The sequence below is a fragment of the Ostrinia furnacalis genome, unplaced genomic scaffold (genome assembly GCF_004193835.3).
Source record: "Ostrinia furnacalis isolate ACB-3 unplaced genomic scaffold, ASM419383v2 OfSCF4659, whole genome shotgun sequence".
Classification (NCBI taxonomy): domain Eukaryota; kingdom Metazoa; phylum Arthropoda; class Insecta; order Lepidoptera; family Crambidae; genus Ostrinia; species Ostrinia furnacalis.
The window spans coordinates 348836-372142 of NW_021134898.1; the positions used below are offsets into that span (position 1 = coordinate 348836).

The 23307-nt window shown below is 34.7% G+C and overlaps 3 protein-coding genes and 1 non-coding gene across 5 annotated transcripts in view; 2 read left to right on the forward strand and 2 right to left on the reverse strand.

The window, feature by feature from the left end:
- The window catches only part of LOC114359799 (putative vitellogenin receptor), a 47745-nt gene extending 33494 nt beyond the window's left edge, over nucleotides 1-14251 (forward strand). Inside the window, exons 11-12 of the mRNA XM_028314304.1 lie at nucleotides 12886-13017; nucleotides 14094-14251. Of these exons, the coding sequence (XP_028170105.1) occupies nucleotides 12886-13017; nucleotides 14094-14251 (290 nt within the window). The remainder of the gene's footprint in view (nucleotides 1-12885; nucleotides 13018-14093) is intronic.
- The window catches only part of gas2 (growth arrest-specific protein 2), a 452494-nt gene that overhangs the window by 284722 nt on the left and 144465 nt on the right, over nucleotides 1-23307 (reverse strand). The window lies entirely within an intron of this gene.
- TRNAK-CUU (transfer RNA lysine (anticodon CUU)) lies at nucleotides 14755-14827 on the forward strand. Its single transcript has one exon. It is a non-coding gene; the product is annotated as a tRNA-Lys (tRNA).
- On the reverse strand, nucleotides 14761-15455 carry LOC114359800 (uncharacterized). Its single transcript, XM_028314305.1, has 2 exons — nucleotides 15263-15455; nucleotides 14761-14834 (listed from the first exon to the last, which is right to left on the reverse strand). The coding sequence occupies exons 1-2, from the start codon at nucleotides 15453-15455 to the stop codon at nucleotides 14761-14763; spliced, it is 267 nt and encodes an 88-aa protein (XP_028170106.1).

Below are 23307 nucleotides of genomic sequence, written 5' to 3' on the forward strand. Positions count from 1 at the left end.
TAGCTCATAAAATAAGGAAAAGGGCATGGAAATATTTTTCAATTGATCTTTATCCTGATTTACCCTATTTCTACTACAGTAAAACCCCTTAAACTACCTACTGTGTTTAAGGTGTGTATTTAATTCAATCCCGATTTTTATCGATCATAAGAAATTGATTCCTATGGCACAGAATAAGTAATAGTACAGGTACAGAAGGATTACTCCGCAAGACGATTTAAATAAATGCGAGTCTTGCTACGACGCGATACAGTGGAATTCAGCTCGCAGAGCACTACGTACCTACAATTTTATTCACCTACAAGTTTTGTCTCTTTCTATCGCGTGCCTCTGAACTCTTCTTACGCTGTTAGGGTTGCTGTCTAGTGAAAAAATAATTAATCTACTTATTTGTAATGAGGTAGCATTCATTATGGAAAACCTTGGGAGAGGCCTTTGTCCAGCAGTGGACGTCATTTGGCTGAAACGAACGAACGCATTCTGAGCAGTAGTCATAGTAGGTTAGGTTCCTATACTATCCTAAGAATTATTGATTACCTACATGGCCAACATACCTTTCAGCATCTTTGGGAAGCGAAAAAAAAAGATAAATCCGGTAGATTACTTTTCGAATTTAAACACCCGAACGCCGCACAATATTTCTTTCTCTTTATGTCCATTTTTAAATAATACTTCGATCATAGAATTATAATCATACTACAACGCACGCCAGCGTCCTGACGAGCGCGCGCGTGACACTCGACTGATATAATACCCGCCGGCGGGGCGCTTCGCTGTAGGTAATTATCGGATGTACCGCGCGGAGTGAGCCAGGCCTGCCTATGGCAGCTCTATGCTTGATGTTTACTCCGACGCGCTCACGACAGTGGGGCATTGAAGCGCACGCGCAGGTCTTAAGAGGGTTTGCTTCCGAATGAGTAGAGTAAGAAACTTGATTTTTTTGTGGACAGTTTATTCTAGTAGTATAGTAGCTTCAAATTCAAGTTCTTTGAAGTTCCAAAGAATTTAGTGGTTGGTATCAATATCAGGAAGATTTAAGTACGTAGAGTACTTAAAAATAACTTTGCAAAAAATTTGCTTATGAGCTACGATATTAGTATTTATTTTTGATCAGAAAATCTGGATTCTTGTCAAAAATAAAATACATGAGTAAGAATGAAGACAGAACACAATATGTGTTAGGGTCAAAATAGCTTGGGTAAACGCTACTAGCTTTGTAAAAAAAACTAGTGTTATTACATTGAAGTAATATTACTACGTATAGAACAGACATCGCGAACAAAATATGTACAGTGCGGGGTGCGGGGCGGGAATTTGACGGACAGCTGTCAGTCAAATCCATGACTATCAAGTTTCATAATTTATGGCGATAAAATCTGCACCAGAAAATGTCGTACTTCATTGATAGGATTGCACGAATAGTGACGTCCTGCGGTCGCCTCATCATAGACATTGTGAATCGATTGTGAAAATAAACAAATCGGCTAAATTACCCGGCCAAATCGGCTAAATGTCGATCAAATTTATGAGGATCTATTCAGTGTTGTGAGTGAGGAATTCAAAACCACATTCCCACAGAAAAAGATCCGAATAAATTCTGTTAAATGTAAATTTGATGACTGGGCTACAACTGGCATTCACAAGAGTAGAAATAAAATGTATGAATTATATAGTCTTAAAGCCGATACGCAAGATCTGAGTGTTATAGAATATGTTAAAAATTACTCAAAAATATTTAAAAAGGTTTGTTTGGCTGCTAAATCAAATCATCTTCGAAACATGATTTTAAATTCTAATAATAAAGCTAAGGCTACGTGGAACATAATAAATAAACAAACATGTAAAAATAAATCGAAGGATAACACTTTTTCACTGAAAATCGGAAACGAAATTATAAATTCCGATACAGAAGTTGCAACCACATTTGAGACATTCTTCTCCAATATTGCGTCTGAAACAACTAAAGAACTGAATTCATCACCAGTTCTTGCAGAGTCTCTTTTAAAATCTAATGTCACCGAGTGCCAGTGTCTGCTCCAGTTCAGGCATATAGATTGTAATACAATAATTAAAACCTTTAGAGAATTAAATATGAAAAAAACTGCTTATAATCTTTAAAAAAATCTTTTTATTGCTGTATTTAACCTTCCTTTCGTATACTAATTTATGCGTCAGTGTCAAGTCTGCGATTTTTATTCTTTGAAATTTTCGTAAAATGGCTGCCGCCGCGGTGACGCCTTGTAATTAACAAATTAAAATTAAATTAGTGTTTTAAAGTGCATAAATGTACAACTTAATGGTAAAAAGTCATTCCTTGATTTTTACTTAATATGTATCTGGAGTTATTTGAACAGTATTTTCGTCTATAGGATGGCATATTTCAAAAAACAAAACTGCACTCAAGCGTGTTGTCACAGCAACCGCTGAGCACATACTAATTGAATTTCGGTCCATGGACCTGTTTGCGTGCCAGAAACAGTCTAGTTGACATGTCTTCTCTAGTACGTAGTACATTATAACTCAATGTGTTATTAATTTATTGTTAAACTCCTGTGCTGTGACTCATCATCTTAAGTAAAGTTAACGTGACCTAACCCAACTAATTATTCCACGGCGTAGTTTAAGGTGTGTATTAGACATGCATGTTGCATCAGAGTGCAGGAGCATCGGTTCAGGAACAAACGTCAGGTTACTGACCGGGATATATTGAGCATGGCGTAGAAAAGGTCAGGATAAATCCTGAGGCCTGAAATCTGTCAATAGCTATAGTATAACAGGTTATGCTATAAGTCTAAATCATATAATTAACTAATATTTTTATGTATCGCTGTTGGTTTTTATAAAATAAGTATTTTGTGCAAAAATACATTCAACTAGGTATATAGATTTTTTATACATATGTCGCTCTACAGCTTTGTTGGTCAGAGTGGTTAAAAAAATGAATTCCTCAAAAAAATATCAAATGTAAAACAACCCAAAATGTGCAAACTTATCCCGATCTTAAATAAGGATACCGTTCCGGCATTATTGTTTAAGGGTAAATAAAAAATACAAACATCCCCAATACAATACGCGATAAGAACTCAAAAAGCATTTCGAACTGTTATCGCAAATCTGTTTTCACTTCACACATCTTATCGTTGCACAATGACTTTTATCTTAGAAGAAAGGAATTCAAACTTTTTTGTGAAAAAAACGAAAAAACTGTTCAAAAAAGGAACAATGGTCCTTCGTAAAAATAAAGCATGGTGCACATTGGTAGCGCACGCATTGTATGATAATATGCGCGTGCGCGCGACGATTGTCTCGGCTCGAGGAAGTGGATATGCTACGGTTAAAACTACAAATGCTATCATTGATTAGTTAATCCATTTTGACAACAGTTGCTTACCAAATTTTCAAATATTGCACAAATTAGTTGCGTCTGGCGAACTTGAGACAGACAGAAATAAAACTATTTCAAAATTCGACGCCCTTTAACATTTAACAGTGTTAATGACAATTTATTCAATTATAATGGTTACATCGACCTCACAAGTTCACAAATAATAGTCTCGTCGACATAAATATTTACTACATAAATATGTTAATTTGCCACCTGAGTAAGTATTGAATATTTAACTAAACTATGTAGATTCGTACTGTTGGGATCACTTTCGGTTATCGTGGGATGACGGTGCGGATAATTTTTATATTCGCGTAATTATAGTAACTATGTCTGAGAATAGGTTAAGATTTATATTTAAGTCGCTTTTAACCCCGCGACTTCGCACGGATTGTCACAGAAATACCGAGTAAAACTTGACACCTACGTAACGTTGTAATTTGACCCTTTAAATTACTAGTATAGCCTTTATATTATATTAATGTATTAGTACAATAATATTCTAAGTTCGTCAAAATCTGTTCACTAGTTTTTGGCTTAAATAACCGCCATTACAAATTGTCACTTTAGGATGGATTTTTGTTAATCATTCACGCAAATTAAAATTCTTTCTTGCGTATAATTTTAATTTGCTTGAATAATTAACAAAAATCCATCTTCAGAAACGTTCATATTTTATTTTTATATTATTACTTGATTTTACTAAGGCCCTCAGCTCTGCCTCATTTCCAACATTGTCAGCGACATGCGAGCGGATTTGTTCGACATGTCGCCGCGCGCGATCGTGATAGTGCTGATGGGCACGCGCATCCAGTGCGATCCAGGATCGAACCTCTCCTGGCTCAGGAATTTGGATTCAGTAAGATTTGGGTATATTAAATAGGTGAGTACAGTGAGCGTCAAGTAGTTCGTGACACCCAAAGTAGGTACAATATAATACAGTTGTTGCAATTTTATTGGAATTATGTAAAGTAATAAATGTAAAAACACCCAAAGTGGCCAAAAAATAGACAACACTATTTTTTGGTCACTTTGGGTGTCATTAACTATTAAACGCTGACTGTAACATTGTCTAATGACCAAATCCTGCTTAGTGATAATGGGTCATCATGGTGGATGTATTTTTCAGTCTCAACAAGCGCAAACAGGAAAGCGCTGATGCTTATTCATAAACGATATTTTATGAATAAATTACTAGCAGGATGTTAATACCTATAATGATGTGAATACTTTGTACACTAAGTGACGTATCTCTGTAGATTCACATTTAAATTCAGTTCTATTTAGTACCTATCAACCCGTTTATTATAAAATTGAGAAGTCAATAATCTCAAATAGAAAGAATCAACATAATTATAGATAACAAATGTAAAGAAATAAAGCTTTGGTAGTGACTAAGAAAAAAAAAGTTTTCTCAGAGGGGGGTCCCTTGTACCATCAGATGAGATGGTAATCTCAAACAACCGTACATAAATATAAAAGCATAAGTATGAGGTGTTATTACACCATAAAAGCTTTTTCAGATTCTCACATATTTTCCTATTCAAATAATGATAAAGATGTTTATGCAGCGTGTTGATAACAGTATTCTACAGCTCAGTAAACAAATTTATCTTTTGTTGCTCAAAAACTTATCTCACAGTTTTTTGATTTATTCACTCATAAATATTTTTTGTTCAAACAAAGCGGTTTTTACTATTTGGAAATATTTTCATGCTTTTGAAGTGGTTTTATCGTCGAAAGTTTCGTTTTAATTTCTATTTTGATTATTATTGCTGTCGTTAGTGCTTGTGAGCAGTTTGTTTTTTACGGCTCCATTATGTTTTTATTAGTATCTATCTGTATAAATTGTTATTCGTCATTTCACGCGCTATCGAACAATACTTTTTAGACATTTATTATTATCGTCTATCAAGCGAGCACTCTCACTATCTTAATATTATCTAACAGTTTTCAGCGGTGTCGCCTGCGTAGTTTTATTATATCGTACTTAATACCTAAGTTTCATCAAAATCCGTTTAGTAGTTTTTACGTGAAAGAGTACCTAACAATGATCCATCCATTAAATAATATTATTACATATTATGTATTATTACATTATTATTATTACATATTATGTATTCAGTATTTGAAATAACGAGAATACGCAAATAGTTTTCCTTTCGTCTCATATCAAGAAGGTGTGGCTCCAGACTATGAATTTATCAAATAAAAAGAAAGCAGTTTTGACCAGAATGATTATTCAGACTAACTAACACACAGATCAAAGTTTAAAGTGTCCTCTAACGAAAAGCAATGCAGCTATCGATCAAGTTATTGACCTTAGTCCCGGCCAGATGTCTGCGCCTGCGCCGCTTGTAAACAACGAGTGACTCACGCTCCCAGTCCCGTTCCCAGTGTAACGAAGACGTGACGTCATCGGACGCGACGGGTTAGGGGAAACACCTCGTGAATGTCCCGAATACCACGAAAAAAGATAAATGCCCGTTTTCATCATCAATCCCAATTTTTAAGTGACCCCTATGAAAACAAAGTTCTTGTTATTATGTTACCATAGGGGTGACTTAAAAATTGGGGATTGATGGTGAAAACGGGCACTAGTCTTCTTACAAAAAATAGATTAATTTTGATGGAAAGTCTCAGAATGACATAAAATATTATTTTCAATTAGGTAGGTACATACTTATTTTTTTTTGCGTACAAAAGACAGTACATTATGATGAAACTGTGGCATCTTAGATATAATATGACAAGGTAGTCATACATATTCATAACTAAACTTCCAATAACAGGTTCTTACATAAAATCTGACTTAAAGCAATAAAGCTTTAAAAGCTCTATTCGATCCAAACGCCTGCTAGAATATCATTAACAATGTTAACGATTTCAGTCGGAAGTATATTAAATGTTTTCCAGGCGCTTCGCTTAAAATGGCTTTATAACCATCAAACAATGTTTTAGTTAAATGGGCTCTACTTATAATGTTGTTGACACAGAACTTGAATGGAATGAATATCGTTAAAAGACGATAGTGAATTGATATAAAACTTCGATTACATTTCTCAATATCTTTCCTGATTCTAACTCCTTTTGAAACTGTAATATAAGTTGAATCACTAAGAAAACTTGAGTGATCCAAAGTAAACTAGGAGCGTTGAATAACATCCTCGGTTGTGGAGCTAGATCTTTAATTTAAATCTAGTTTATGTTCGTAGAAGGGTTGTGTTTTGATGAATATTATTATAAGTTTTAATAGGTATATGTTATGTATATGAAATATGAATAAACTGTATTTTTTAAGTAGTGTAAGTATACAATGTACTTTTGGTGTACCTTTTTAAAATAAATAAATGAAGTAGGTACCTAAACACTGTTCGAAAAGTTTGCCAGCAACATCACTGGTTATTTTTATATGACGAATGTGTTAATTAAAAAAAAATGCTAGATTTATTTAAATTAAACTTCTCTTACATAATTTAGGCTTAAAAATTTACCTAAGTATTTTAAGCAAAGCAAAGCTTGTAAATGTGTGTGTACTAATTCGGTCTACAAAATGTTCGCGTCAAACGCAAATCTTCAATATCATGATTCTCTTTAGTATGTAAGGTTTGGTAAAGCTCTAGTTTAAATTATCTCCGCTAAGGGATTTTGCAACAAAACAGGGATACTGTAGCAGTGACAATTTAAAGTGAAAATGCAACATAACAGTTTAAAATACTATAAAACTCTAGATTTTCATATAAACAGTTGATACCTAGGTATTAATCATCCATTGAGCGGAAGACGTAAGACGTGCGGAGAGCCGGCGCTTTCAGCGAAGTTTAAAAACGTCCGGTAATGGGGCCGTTTCCGCCATACATAACCGTCCGACTGCAGTTTATAGCGGCCTTGAGACACTGGGTTAAGCCGCTCTGTACAGAAATTATTATACTTTTTCCTTCAAACAGTCTTTATTTACTTGCTTTGTTATTTTTAGACTTCTAGAACAGTTACCGAAAACAACATATTTTTACTTTCACGGAAAATGGAAATAAGCCACTGTAGTACATGCATACATGCATAATAAAATTAATTGAGTCTAGAATACCAATTAGGATTGTCAAACGCTAGTGCATATTGCAAGCCCGCCCGCCCACAAACCACACGCGGCAAGGGCGGAAATCACAAAGGCTGAGTTGCACCAACTAACTTTAACGGTAACTATGACGATAACCGATGCTTTTTGTATGGGGTTTGACAGATTTTTGAGTTAAATTAAGATGGTGCAACCCAGCCTTAGATAATTAATTAGTAATATCCAGTATATTATCTCAAGTTATGAATCTCCGCTGAATTATAATTAATCCGTTACTATAATTACCAATACCCTACTAGGCCTTGTGTTTGACGAGCTGCGCATGGATGAATGGATTAATTCCAATCTAATACATTGAAAAATAATGACCTTGAAAGTAATGATAATCCCGCGAACTCCTACTGAATTATCAAAAATCGACACTCGATTTTTGAGCAATACCAACAAGACCGTCAGCACTATTTTGAAACTTGCAAGCTGAAGTAAAAACACTTGCAATCTTGATGGATCTGGAAGCGAGCCAGATTTTTCATAAAGTCAAAGTCAAAGTCAAAATTTCTTTATTTGTTTGGACTAATAAATAGTTCTTACAAATTGTCATTTTGCTCTTAAGGAGCCTCTACATGTCTCATAATCTTTTTACCCTACCAGCGCTTCGAGACCAACATTTGGCAAGTGCTGAGAAGAAGCGCCGCAACAAACTCAGTCACCACTGTCTGCCGGATAATATAAATAAATAGAAATAGTAGTAGTAGGTACATACGATTCAGGAGCAGTTCGCTGAATTTACCATGCATTCTTGTATGGTGTATCTTATAAGAATGGGTATACAAGATTGCGTGGTACATTAAACAAGGTAGTGACGTGCTAATATCTAGACTTACAATATTAAGATACTAGTAGAAATAACTCGCATACATGAAATTGAATAACTTTGAATAACAGTACTTCACAGCAGCTCACAGTTATCAATATTAAACGCATCGAAACCCAATATTATGTTCGGCTTTGTGTAACTAAGCTATAACATTCGTTTTAGCGCTAAAACGGTTTCAATTGACTCTGAAAAATATTTTGTACATTATGATGTGTAGTATAAAATAAAATTTAAACAATTTTGATATTCAACTTAGTTGAACAGTTGCTAATCCAAGAAATTTTATTCTTATCTTTAGTAGACAGTTATAATTTACACAAATCCATCAGTGTAGAACTCTCTGTGGATTCGAGGCAAATAAAAAACATTGCGTTGCGATTTGAAGTGTAATCCTCAAGATTTGTACAGAGTGAGCAAATGATTATGATTATTATGATAACAGTCGGCGTTACAGCTGTTACTGCGCTGTTTGTTATTGCTCGCCGTTACTCCCGCTGTTCGCGGGCTTCAGATCAAAGCGATCCTTCGGTTATGGCGGTAGGCGTTTATTTGTCGTAGGTCATCTATATAAAGTGCTATATTTTCCATTTGTTTGTAAAAACGGCCAAGAAAAAGGGTTAATTTTTCAACAGTTTCAGTTTTATTTAATGGTGAATTATGAAAATAATAAGTAGTTGGTAGTTATATTCTAAATTCACATTAAGTACTCCTCTCTCCTGCCGTGCTCTTACAGAGCCATGCAATAAAATGTTGGGTATTGAGCAATCGTACCTAACTGACATCTGGAGGAGTAGAACAAAACGATGAATAATTTTGAGTAATTTTAAAGCTTTTATGAAAAATCCTGTTCTGGTGGGGAAAAACGCGAGGGGAGACTAAGCCAAATACTCAATTTGCCTCTGGTACAGGAGAGAGTAGTGTATCAGCAATGGAGACTAACTGACCTTATGATGATCAAAAACTCTGGCGTTAGATTAAAAGCTTTACACAAAAAAATACCCTTTCCAATACTTTTCCAAAGGTCCCAAAAGTCAAGGTCACTTGTGGGTTATCTTGAACCCACCAGACGATTGTCGTGTTTTATGACGTCACGGTTACGAGCGCGTGCTGCGGCCGAAGATACAGCCGGCTTTACGACTGCTCTAATCTAGGGTCCCACCACGCAATGCGGTTTCGATGTCGACTCCATTACATATTTTCTACCTTTCTGGTTATTTTTAGATACTTATCACAAAAAGCAACCAAAAATAGGAATCTGTTTGTTACAATAAGTATATACAGTCAGCGACAAATAGTTCGTGACACCCAATGACCAAAAAGTTGATAACACAACCTTATTCCAATGAGGGCTATCGTTTTTATACTTAACAGTTGGCACCCCTGGCGATTGACAGAACCTTACTCTACAGTGGCGCCATCTTGATGAGCGCAAATGCGATAGTCTTCCTACCACTTTCGCGCTCACCAGTCTGCGCCACTGTCTTCGCTACTAGCAAGTGACAGGACCTTACTCTACAGTGGCGCCAACTGGTGAGCGCTAAAACGATAGCCCTCATTGTAATAAAGACGTGTTGCGAACTTATTGGCTACTTTGGGTGTCACGAATTATTTGACGCTGACTGTTCTCGTGATGTTCGTTCGTTTCAGCCGAATGACGTCCACTGCTGGATAAAGGCCTCCCCTAATTCTCATTCTCATGATGTTATACCTAATTCTTCTTAATGAGGACCCCATATAAAAGTGTATTATAATTATAATTATTTGGAATAGAACCGACTAACTAATAAGCTTTGATCTTATTATTTTTGAATTTGATTTATTAAATCCTCTATTGTATTTATGAACAGCCCATTATCTTAATAATAATTTAGCTTCGCCAGTTCGCCACAAAGGTATATGTTATCAAAGCTTGAGAGTATATTTATTTAACGAATTAGTTCCCTCAGAAACGAACCTCTTTTGATACTACAGCGTCTACAGCTTTTTAATTAGAAACAAAGCCTGTTGCTACGCTTGAAGCGCTAGATTAAAAATACTTAACTGTAGACTCAGAGATTGGCTGTCGCTCGCTTTAATTGAAATTCCAGAGCGACTGTCAGTTCTATTAGTATTGTGCCTAGTGACACTTCATTTGTAGTAAAATAATGTTTGTTTGTATGATATACTAACTAATTTCTCAGTCTTTAATAAAATAAAAAGAAGTACAAAGTTTAGTCAGATCATCAAACTGTTCAGTGTCCTAATTGTGTAATACCACAGAATAATAATAAGTACTACGTACAGAAGTTTTACTTCGCGAAGGTATTTAAAAAAATGTATGCTCAATGTCACTAACAATATGGTATAATTTAGCCTGTCTCATGAGTCAAGCACCATTTTGTTGACAAACGTCAGTGATCGGCACTGCGCCGAAGCTATAGGGCTGACTTCGGTAAAATGATGTGACGTGAGGTGCCAAACTGCGGAAAATGGCGGAGGAAATACATGATTTAGCATGAATTATCATGAATAATATTAACTTCTTATTTACCTCTCAGTGTCTTGAGGCAACATAAAAAAGTACATTCTGTGTTTTTATTATTATTTAGGCAGTTGTTAAATACTGCACAGTATTTAGTACACCATTTTCTTTATTTTTTTCCATCATACACAAGAATACGCATGCGTGAGTCAATGTTCGCTCGTATGTGAGGCCTTGTCGAATAGTATCCTGTAGGTGGGCCATCGTGCGTGTTTTGTTTTCGATGTAAACTCGCGGAGATGAACAGGCCTGGTAATACACACACAAATAATTTTATTTTTAATACATTTTCTATAACAAACATACCGAAAAGTACTTAAGTTATTACGGCAATAAAATCTTATGGTGTCACTTCCCCCATGATTTTGCTGTCTTGATAAATCAAACATAATAATCCTATAAGACTAAACTTAAGGTAGGTACCTACTTATTAGTCACAGTAAAATCATTCGGACTAGATCTGGATAAATACAGGTCAAGTCCAGCACTTTGAGGAGGCTATAAATAGAGAAGTTGCTTACATTCATACATTCATGAAAATACCTAATGTAAAAATACTTTACTATCTGTTCTAAAATCAGGAAAAAATAAACACGTTTTATAAATGAAATCCATTGACAACTTCAAGACGGTCTTGACCTCGTTTTGAAGCTATAAAACAGAACTGTTATGAAGAGTGACAAAAATAACATGGTTAAAAATAACTAACTCCGCCCGATAAAAAAAACTTTGACAATTTCGTAATAGATGTTGTGCTACTTTATCTTATTCATTTGCTTCACGCTCCAATATTGCTTTTAACTTCTATATTAATAATTTCGTCAAGGGGTACGGTAGACTGGATCGAAACCTTGTATGAATAACAAAGAATAAAAAAATATCGATTTTGAGTCGACAACATATATCCGCAAAATTCGGATAATGGAGAATTTCGTTAAATTCCGATGGCACTGACAAACAAACCGCTGTCGCCATCTTTAGTAGTTCACCATCCACTCACTATTTGCTGGGTTGTCATGTCATCGATCCATAAATAAATGGAGATGAGTGCGTTTCGCGATTTTTATGATGTTTTTTCTTTAAACCGGATATTGGCCGATTCAACCACAGAAGAAGAATATTAGCCATAACCATAAAAGTTGAAGTTCAAATGTCAATGTCATTTAGTTTCGCACAGTGATAAATTCCAGTGACATGCAATTTTTGTAATGGCAAAATATTTGTAAGAAACTGCAAACAAATGCAAATGTGCAGTCGAGGTGTGGAATGCGACAACATTATACTCGGTAAGCGGCTTAATATTTTTTTTTATTTAACCCGACAAATAATAATCAATGACCACATGCATAGCCTGTGTTGAGTTGTTATCAACATACAGAAACAGACACGATTTTTGCACCGTTTTTTCTGATAACAGAATAAGACTTCTTCATGCGCAAGTTCCACTTGAGCTCGGCTGGTTTTTATTATAAATAATTGTGTAATATATTTTTGCAGATAATTTCAATTATTGCGAGTGTCGTGGCTTAGAAACAATTAGGCAGTTAGAATAAACAAGGCTCGGGCACTATCAAACCTTTTTCCAAAAAAGCAAAAAGCTGCTTCTGCTGCATCACAAGATTTATTTGATGTCCATGATTTGATGACTTTCAGGTAAGTTAATTACACTATTAACTGAGTAAGTAAAATAAATATAGAGGTGGGAGGATATACCTACACCTACATACATTCACAATACTTATATATTTGTCTAAAAATAAAATATGTTTCTCTTATTAAACTCAGTTAGCTCAGATGGTAAGAGCGCGACAACGGAGAAGTCGAGGATGTAGGTTCAATTCCTGCATGTGGTGTATTTTTTCATCACATGTTATTAAATATGTTTAATAAGAGTAACACAATATAGCATTAAAAATTTAAATTAAAGCTTTAAATTAGTTATTCATAAATATATTTCTCTTTTAAGGTTGATAACGAAGAGTTGACGCTAATCGAAGATTAATTGATGATTGATGATGCTTCTTCAGACAACAAGAAAAAACAGCTACTGTCAGTCAACAGTGATGATGCTTCTTCGGACAACAAGGAAAAACAGCTGCTGTCAGTCAGCAGTGATTTTATTTCTTTAGAAGAAGAAGAGAAAGAAAACATATCAAATGGCGGGTAGATCCCCGAAAAAACGTAAATATTCAAGCAGGTTTAGTACAACAGAATATCAGCCCCCCGGGACTAACTATTTATATTTNTGGAGATGAGTGCGTTTCGCGATTTTTATGATGTTTTTTCTTTAAACCGGATATTGGCCGATTCAACCACAGAAGAAGAATATTAGCCATAACCATAAAAGTTGAAGTTCAAATGTCAATGTCATTTAGTTTCGCACAGTGATAAATTCCAGTGACATGCAATTTTTGTAATGGCAAAATATTTGTAAGAAACTGCAAACAAATGCAAATGTGCAGTCGAGGTGTGGAATGCGACAACATTATACTCGGTAAGCGGCTTAATATTTTTTTTTATTTAACCCGACAAATAATAATCAATGACCACATGCATAGCCTGTGTTGAGTTGTTATCAACATACAGAAACAGACACGATTTTTGCACCGTTTTTTCTGATAACAGAATAAGACTTCTTCATGCGCAAGTTCCACTTGAGCTCGGCTGGTTTTTATTATAAATAATTGTGTAATATATTTTTGCAGATAATTTCAATTATTGCGAGTGTCGTGGCTTAGAAACAATTAGGCAGTTAGAATAAACAAGGCTCGGGCACTATCAAACCTTTTTCCAAAAAAGCAAAAAGCTGCTTCTGCTGCATCACAAGATTTATTTGATGTCCATGATTTGATGACTTTCAGGTAAGTTAATTACACTATTAACTGAGTAAGTAAAATAAATATAGAGGTGGGAGGATATACCTACACCTACATACATTCACAATACTTATATATTTGTCTAAAAATAAAATATGTTTCTCTTATTAAACTCAGTTAGCTCAGATGGTAAGAGCGCGACAACGGAGAAGTCGAGGATGTAGGTTCAATTCCTGCATGTGGTGTATTTTTTCATCACATGTTATTAAATATGTTTAATAAGAGTAACACAATATAGCATTAAAAATTTAAATTAAAGCTTTAAATTAGTTATTCATAAATATATTTCTCTTTTAAGGTTGATAACGAAGAGTTGACGCTAATCGAAGATTAATTGATGATTGATGATGCTTCTTCAGACAACAAGAAAAAACAGCTACTGTCAGTCAACAGTGATGATGCTTCTTCGGACAACAAGGAAAAACAGCTGCTGTCAGTCAGCAGTGATTTTATTTCTTTAGAAGAAGAAGAGAAAGAAAACATATCAAATGGCGGGCAGATCCCCGAAAAAACGTAAATATTCAAGCAGGTTTAGTACAACAGAATATCAGCCCCCCGGGACTAACTATTTATATTTAGCACTTTCAAATAACACCATTCAAGTATCAGTACATTCAGTTGGTTCTATGATTTATGAATGTGTTCAATGTCAAGCACTTCATAAGAGTTATTTACATAACCTATATTAACGATTTAATTTGATTGTTTTGTTAATTTGTCTTAGTTTATTTTGAATGTTGATATAAAATAAAAATAATTTGTGTAAAAACTTTTGCAGTTTTTATTTACCATATTTATTAAACACAACTAACGAAGCTATATGAATCTATATTTAATATTCTTTGAGAACCGATGACTACAGAAACATCTATCTACATTTTGCACCTAGAATTGTGTATTATGAGTCAAATTTCACCCGAGCGAAGCCGGGTTTTCATCTAGTTTTGTAAATAAATCGATGTCGTCTCGTCACAGTTATTCGAAACTATAGGTACGTTAATTTCGCTCTCCTGTATAACTGCCCGGCTAGCTCAGTCGGTAGAGCATGAGACTCTTAATCTCAGGGTCGTGGGTTCGAGCCCCACGTTGGGCGACACAACCTTTTTACATTTTGAAATGCTAAATGAACAATTTTTAACGAAAAATAAAGAAAAACGATGTTGATAATTTTATGATCGGTACAAAATACACAACACAATACAACCAAATTGAGAGTATCCTGTAAAAGTCGGGTGAAAAACACATTCAACAAAATAAATCTTAGACAATTGGGTATTTGTAATTAGGGTAATAAAATACTTACACAATAATTATCCCAAAATACAACATTTTAAAATTACGTATTAAAAGCAAACATACATTACTTTAGTATTAAAATCTCAAGTTTTAAATTGAAATGTAAATACCGTTTACCGTTATTAAAGTGTTTTTGTTGCAAAATCCAATGAAACTTAATCATTTAAAATATTAAAAATCAATAGATTGGTAGTGTCAAATACCCAATTTTAAATTAATAACAACCACTGACCTGCAATTTTCCGCTCGCGCATCTTCCTCCAGAGTTGCTCAGCTTTCCGCATCGGCCAGTTCTCCACTTTGGCGCTGAACGATCTGAAGAACTTGTACTCCTTGAAGTGAGACATCCTTCGCTCCATCTTGCTCGGCGTGTGGCCCGGCGGCGGCGGCGACGGCGCCTTCGGAGTCGTCGAAGGCGACGCCATTGCGTTCCAATTTCAAATACTTATTTTTTTCGGACACTTCCAAATTCAAATTTTTAAGGCCGCGTCTAAATTCGGATTCCTTGGTCCCTCATTTGAATTTCCATTTCACGGCGTTGTTTTTGAGCTTCGCCCAATACATTGTTGTTTTTAGTGGAACGGAATATTTTAATTCGAGTAAAAGTTTTCACTAAAATATTTTGATCTAATTAATGAATAGAAGATGAGAGTGTGTGCTATAGAGACTAAGGAAGGTTCTATTTACAACTTATTTTCATTTTAGAAGCTATTTACACGCGATAGGGCCGGGACTGGATCTCCGGCGTCGTAATTAACCTGGAACAAAACAGTAATTGGATGAACGTTGCAAGTGCATTGCGGACTGCGTTTACTTATGTTAAGTGCTGGAATTGTGGTGGTGTTATAATTTGAGTGCATTTGGAGCTGTTTACGGGAATGTTCTCTCTGTCAGGTAAGTTGTAGTATATACCTATTTGTATCTTTATTCTTATGTATTTTTGTGTTGATTGTTGATTTTTTATGACACTAATAAACATTTAATAAGCTTTTTAATTTATACTTTTTATTGAGGCATAGCAAAAATCCTTTAAAAGGCGTTTATTTATCAGTGTACGATCTCGTAAAAGTAACATACAAGTCACGGCTAATATCAAAAAGCAAAATCGTGTTTTGTAGGTGTCTGCAAACATGCCGAGTATTATAGTACGTTTGGTTTATCGGTTATCTGCTCGCTTTTCACGTTACAATGTACGCTATAATCTAAAAATTGTTACTTTACTTAATATTTTTATCATAACTAGCTGACCCCGCGAAGTCTGTTCCGCCTTAAAGGCAATAAATAAGCCATCGCAATTTTTCCTTATTTGCTCACCGTTTAGACTTTAGACCTACCCTGGACTACGACAAACATTTTAAAACCAAAATCAGCTCAATCGGCCGAGCCGTTCTCGAGTTTTAATCAGACTAACGAACAATAATTCATTTTTATTTATATAGATAGATTATCATAGTGTGATTAACAATAACTAAACTAGTGTTGCCATGTTATTAATAAATATATTAATGTAATTATTAATTGACCTACTCAGTATAAAAAATAGTTGTATGTTTGTAAGGGGTAATAATCTTGAATTATTATTTGTCTCACTCAATAATATCAAAAGAAAGCTTACATTATTTTAAAACTAAATAATAATTTAAATTAGATTACCATTTAAAGTACTCGTAATTCTTCAATAAAATAAAGTCCTTGAGGGTAAAATACTTTATAAAATCTATTAACTCTGCACCCTAAACCGCGGGAATATAAAGTAATCAAATTCCATTCTGTCGTAAACTCGCAGACAATTCAGGAGCGAGACGAAATTAGTGCTGACTCCAGTCTAGACTTGTTATAAGTTGGCCTGGCTTACTTACAGCTGGGAGCCGGGCTTTTCCTTTGTTGTACCTAACTGTGAGCAAAGACGCTGTGTGCTCGTCTGGCACATAAGTCTATAAAAGGGAGTTATTCCAGGAACGTGTAATTTTACTGTTGTTTTTAGGAGTAGGCATATTAAGTTTTTGATAACCGATTTGAGTTATTCTAATATTGTAATTAAAATGTGTGTAGGTAATTTTCCTTCAGCAAGGTTCTGGAGTGGAGGCCGCGTACCGGAAAACGCAGCGTGGGACGTCCACCCACAAGGTGGACCGACGACATCATAAATGTACCAGGAAAGCGCTGGACGCAGGCCGCTACCAACCGGGTAACATGGAAAGCAGTGGACGTCCTATGGCTGAGATGAAGATGATGACTTTTCCTTTATTTATTTGTGTCTGATCTGAGTCCCTTTTTCAAAATTACACAATTTATGCCATGAAAGTTTTATAAATATTTTCATTACTCAAAGGGCACATGGGTGAAGAAATTTCCAATGTGAGTTTTGTTGAAAACTAACAAACCGCCTACTTTTAAAGAACTTTTATTAGCCAAACCAATTTTCTTAACAAAACATAGTAAGTTACCTACTTAATTGGTTAATACAAAAATAACGCAAATGTAACGAATACCTAGAAAGTATCCAATCACAAAACTAAAATAAAACTAGTAACTTAGCTCGATAGGTGTCGATTACTTCGATAAAGTTCATTCTTATTCAATATTGATTAGAAATCATGAAGTTCGATTGACGGACGACCTTTATAGTTTTCAGGTTAAGTTTAAGCTACCTGAAGGTATGCCCTTCGAACCATTTCGTAGAAAGATTTTACTGGCCTATACTTTATGAGTGGACAACTACCTATTGGTTGAAAAAATAATAATATGAAGATGAAAAATATGTGTGTATGGTAAAATTTAGTGTTTTCATCCACATTTTCACAAATACATATTGATTTTAATTGAATATTTTCCTTGAAATTAATTACAAATGAATATGAAGAATCGAATATAATGAATGAAAGCATCTACATAAGAATACCCTGAATAAGTGTGGGATGATCTCGGCCCCTATTTAAAAGATTGCCTCCCTCCGCAGTGACCGCAACAAGTGGGCAGGGGAGTCTTTCACTGCAGGCATCCCCCATCACACGCGCTTAATATTAATACGCGAAGTGGCCTGACTGATTAGTTTTCTCTTAGTTATGTAATAATAATAATAAAGTTTCAGTTTATTTCTGTAACTTTTACATATTTAAATGTCATTTATTTGGGGCTTCCTACAAAGCATCCAGTTTAGCTTGTGCTAGGAAGCTCCGCTCTTCTATAGTAAATTTCATTACAAGAATAAATTATTGTTAGCAAAAGTTTTGGTACTTACTATACCTACTACAATTTATGTAACAACTGTATAAAGTAAATTGAGAAAGGGAATTGGCTTTAAGTCAATTTAGAAGTTATGAATGTAATCGAACTGGGTAATTGGGTTCATTCAATTTGAAATTTGAAATGAGTTATTACATCATATTGATTATATTAATAAATAGGCCAATGGGTCAACAAAGAGGACAAAACTTTACAGGGTGTTAGGTAAATGGGTATATGAGCCGACACTAGCCCATGTTAACATGGTCATATAAATGGTATGGTGAAGTCAGAAATTTGATATCATCATTTTAGTTTTTTTAATTTTCATACAAAATTAATTTTATAAAATCCGATTTGTATGAAAAATAAAATAATTAAAATGAAGATATCAATTTTCTGACTTCACCATACCATTTATATGACCATGTTAACATGGGCTAGTGTCGGCTCATATACCCATTTACCTAACACCCTGTATATCTATACCCACTTAAAAAGGAAAATTTTGTATTTTTGTATGTTTGTATTGAATAGACTCTGAAACTACTGGACCGATTTGAAAAATTATTTAACTATTAGATTTTTTATGACTTCATAAAAAAATATTTAAAAATATAATTTTGTTAAATTACTATCTAGCCTTGAGAAGTCAGGGCGGGCCACTAGTAGTAAATCAAGGTCAATTTACTGTAGTGTAAAGTTTTACTCTAAAGTCTTTACTATCGAGCCTCATAATCCATCTTGACTACAGCTCTGAAGCTTCACTATCGTTAATATTCGTAATGGGCTCGTTACAGAGTGATTCTATTCTAATTGAAATAATTTGCAAACCAAATTCGCTCCGCTCCAATCTACCTTAAGCCTTGTAATAAATATTTAAACCGATTTTAATTGAAAACACTGTTTTCATAGTGCTCTGATGCTTGAGTCGTGAACGCTCCTCCTTCATTTAGTTAGATGATGCTATTACTCGTATGAATGGTATTGATATTCGTCCGTCATTCAGGGGCCTGAAAAGCATACAGACTACAATTCCACATACTAAAAAATATGACAAAGACCTTATTACATTTGAATTTTGTGATTTATATTTACCTTTTATCTTAATGATCATATTATATAAGATGACATATTTATTATTATTATTATGTAGAGCTATGTGTTAAAATTGTATGACATTCTACGTAGTTAACGGCCTGTTTTACGAACAAGTATGAATTTTCTGTCTGTTTTAGTTTTATTGTTTGGTTTGGGTTATTTTCTCTAAGAAAAGTATTTTCCTTCAGAAAATTATCATCTCAAAATGCTACAATTCACTTACCTAACTCCAATAATCCCCAGAGAACATCGTTGGGCGCAATCCTATCCCAATCTCAGATAATTCTTTGCTTATTGAATAAGCTATTTATAGATCACGATGAGACGAAATTACAATATAAGTATGCCTTTTTATATTTCATTTGATCAAATAGATTTTCTAATAATAGTATATTAGTATTAAAGAAGAATTACAAAAATACATTATGCAAAAACCATTTAAGAATGCAGCCACATTTTCCATCTAAAGAAATTTTCTGAAACACCTTTGGGTTTTCCAGAAAATAAGATCGAAACATTGTAGATTCAGCCGTTAGATTTCCCCTGCTGAAAATGTAAAGTTAATAATGTTCAACTTCAACAAATTTCACGTCTTATTTATTAATAATAATAAATAAGACGTGAAATTTGTTGTCAAAAAAATGTGTCTCATTAAACGATACTCTTGAATCTTCTTTGATAGAATGAAGCATATTTTTTAAGTTTCACAGGGAGATGAATAATTGTTATACTAGCGACATGGAACGGTAAAAATAAAAAACGTCTCTTTTAGAAGATTTTTTCATGTCGCTCACTAATATAGGTATAAGTGTAGGTAAAAGTAATTAATTCCCCTACAGCTTTTCATCTCCACAAGATACCAAACAGTTCTCATTTACTTATTTCATGAGGAGTTTAAATAACTGCACACAAAAACTTATTACTTGTTGTGTAAGTGTGTGTTCTTTAAGAATCTAGGACACATAATGTAATTCAAGTGAAGAAATTTAATTGAATCCACGGCCCTTGCTAAAAGCAAAACACCATAAGAACGTAAGGTACACCACTACAATTTGAGTCCAGCCCGAAAAAAGATTTTTTTTGAATGAAAAGTTAAAGTTACTAACTAATTCTAAATGTATAAACAATTTACAGACACTTTCTCCAAAGTCACACTACCTTCTTTTTGCAAAAAAATATAAAATAAAAGATTGCCTTATAAAAGTTGTCATCTGTTGATTAAAGAGTCGTTCCCTTCACTTATAAGTTGGTCCGCGAAGCTTTCAAGCTAAGTTCCCTCCACTTACCTCACTAATACGTCTTCCAATGTATTTACAGTCGTTAACACTAGCACTACACAGCACTACACAAACACAAAACTTTAAGTTCTACGAACGCTACGAGCGTCTAAAGCGACTACGCGTCGCGCGCGAATCTACAGGTCTGCCCGCAATGCTACACGATTTCCCGCCTCAACGTGAGACAGAGATGCGAATGGAGTTTTCCGCGCAGTGCGAGAGGGACGGAACATTTCGCGATGCGGTCGGGAAAGTCCTGTAACAGCAGTGTGTGGGTGGAGGCAGGGACGGACTCAGGGGTTGATGGAATTAGAAAGTTAAGAAGTTCTGCAGAGTTACTCGTCGTGGTAATTGTGGTAATTGTTATAAAGAGACGATTTAATTGTCAATTCAACTTAGTAACAAATCAGTTCAAATATATTTCTTCACTCAGACCTTAAATATTCAATTCTCCGCGATTGCAATTACTGAACACAGTAAAATAGTAAAGAAATACTCTCTCTCATATTTGCCCACGAGATAACAAAATTAACGTACCTGCCTTTTACAATAATGATAATAAGAGAAATTCCGAAATAAATCTACCTACTGGCGATAAATTTAGTAGCATAAAGTTTTAGATAATGTATAAAACGATCTTTATATTTTATTACAATAGTTACACCCTATCCCTATAACGGAAACCTTTTACATAAAGCTCGTATTTTAATTTTAAAGCAGTTGCTAACGAGTATATTAACTTTCATAACAAAATCCCGGTTTATTATCAAAGTTCTTACTGCGAAAGTTTCGTAGTTAAAAGAACTTAAAAGTATTGCAAAAGTTTGTGCGATAAACTTTTTCACGTATAACTACGGTCTTGTATATGGCCGTGCTTACCACATCGCAAATGCGTACTGTAAAGAAAAAAATAATACAAATTTTTGTAGTTGTTGTTGTTGTTGTCTCCTTATTGCATTCAGCACGCCAAACCCGCCGATCCGGCGACATGAGTCGACTAAGCCGCCGGGCTGTTGGTGCCTCTGTCGTAAAGAAAATTGACTAAGTAGGTACGAAGATAATTTTATTCTATTTGAAATGTCTATGTCTCTGAGTGCGGCCCTGCTTGGGATATAGAATGCGGCAACCCAATACTATCGCATCAATGGGGAATGTTTGTTTAGAGCACCATTTAGTGGCGCTCTAGGTGAAGCGGAACGTGCGCCATCTGGAGAGGACCAATATGGAGGGCAAGGAAGATGGCTGACTCAATTGAAAATAATAAGCTTATTGTATTTCTGTAAAAGTTTGCAAAAATACAGAAAGTTTCTTGCGAGTTCTGAAAGTATACTAGTGCGTTGCATGCGGAAAAATAGTGTATTCAACAAAGTTTAACATACTTTTCCGAATACTACCACACACCACATGAACACGCTTTATGAAAACCTACACAATACGTTGGGACAATAGTTACTAATAAATAGAAATGTCTTGATTTATCAAGATCAGTGGGTTGGTATTTTTTATTCCCAACTATCAAGTAGTAAATTAATACTTCGTTTTAAAGACATACTGTGTAGGTTACTTACGAGTTAGTAACGCCCGTATTCACAAACGATGCTTGCTTAAGTGAAGCAGCAAATTGAACGCACAGTGATTGATTCGTGTATCACCTTGTGCTTCCACGCGCACTGTGAGACCTCATAGTAATGTTTGTGAATACGGGCGTAAATCACGTGCAACACTCAAATTCTTGATTTTAAGTACATATTATTTTCATCAGTGGAAAAAACCATTTAATCCAGTTGACACACACTTCAAAATCTGCACACATCGAAACCATAAATAGCGATGAAACGCCGAGATTCGATCGATAACGTCCTTTACAAGATATTACTTGTGGAAAGAATAATTTTATTCCTGCCTCCATTTACTTTTGTCGCACATTCTGCGTTACTTATTTTTCGTGAAATTTCCTTTGGCGATCTCATTTATAGCAGCACGTCTCGGCGCGTCGCGAGCGTTGTATTTCAAAGCTACCCGCGCTTAATGGAGACAAGGTAATATTCGTAAGGACTTGCTCAGGAAGCCGAGAATTTTGCCAATTCTGTAAAGAAGCATCTCGCAATTTCTCTTTATTATAAAGCTAGCTGTTCCTGCGACTTTTGCTGGAACAATATCGCTTTTCCGTTGAACAATGGAGACACGTTGCTGTGAAAATGTTTTTTGGCAGATAAAAATGTGGTCATAGTAATTTTATGAACTTAAAAATAATAAAATGCATTTATTTTAATAGAATTTATTTGAAAACTTACCTACTACTGAATAATAAATCAAACTTTGTGCCAGTTGTGCATTATGTCTTTTCTAATTTCATTCGTCCTTCTTTCAGCCAAATGACGTCCACTGCGGGAAAAAAGCCCCCTACCAGAATTTACACAAAAACTGGTCCTGCACCGCGTATGTATAATGTATACTGATTTATATTTTGAACTAAAAATGTATAAGAAATCTAAAATGGAACCAGACCCATTCGCTTTATTCACGATAGTATCAACATGAAACAGGCTTTATGCCTAAAATAGGTACTAACATAAATACGTATTTTGCAATATCATGGAATACGTTGTACTAGGTACAATATCCTTGCACAACGTTAAGCAGATTCCAATTCACCGAGCGTCTCCCTGTCAGG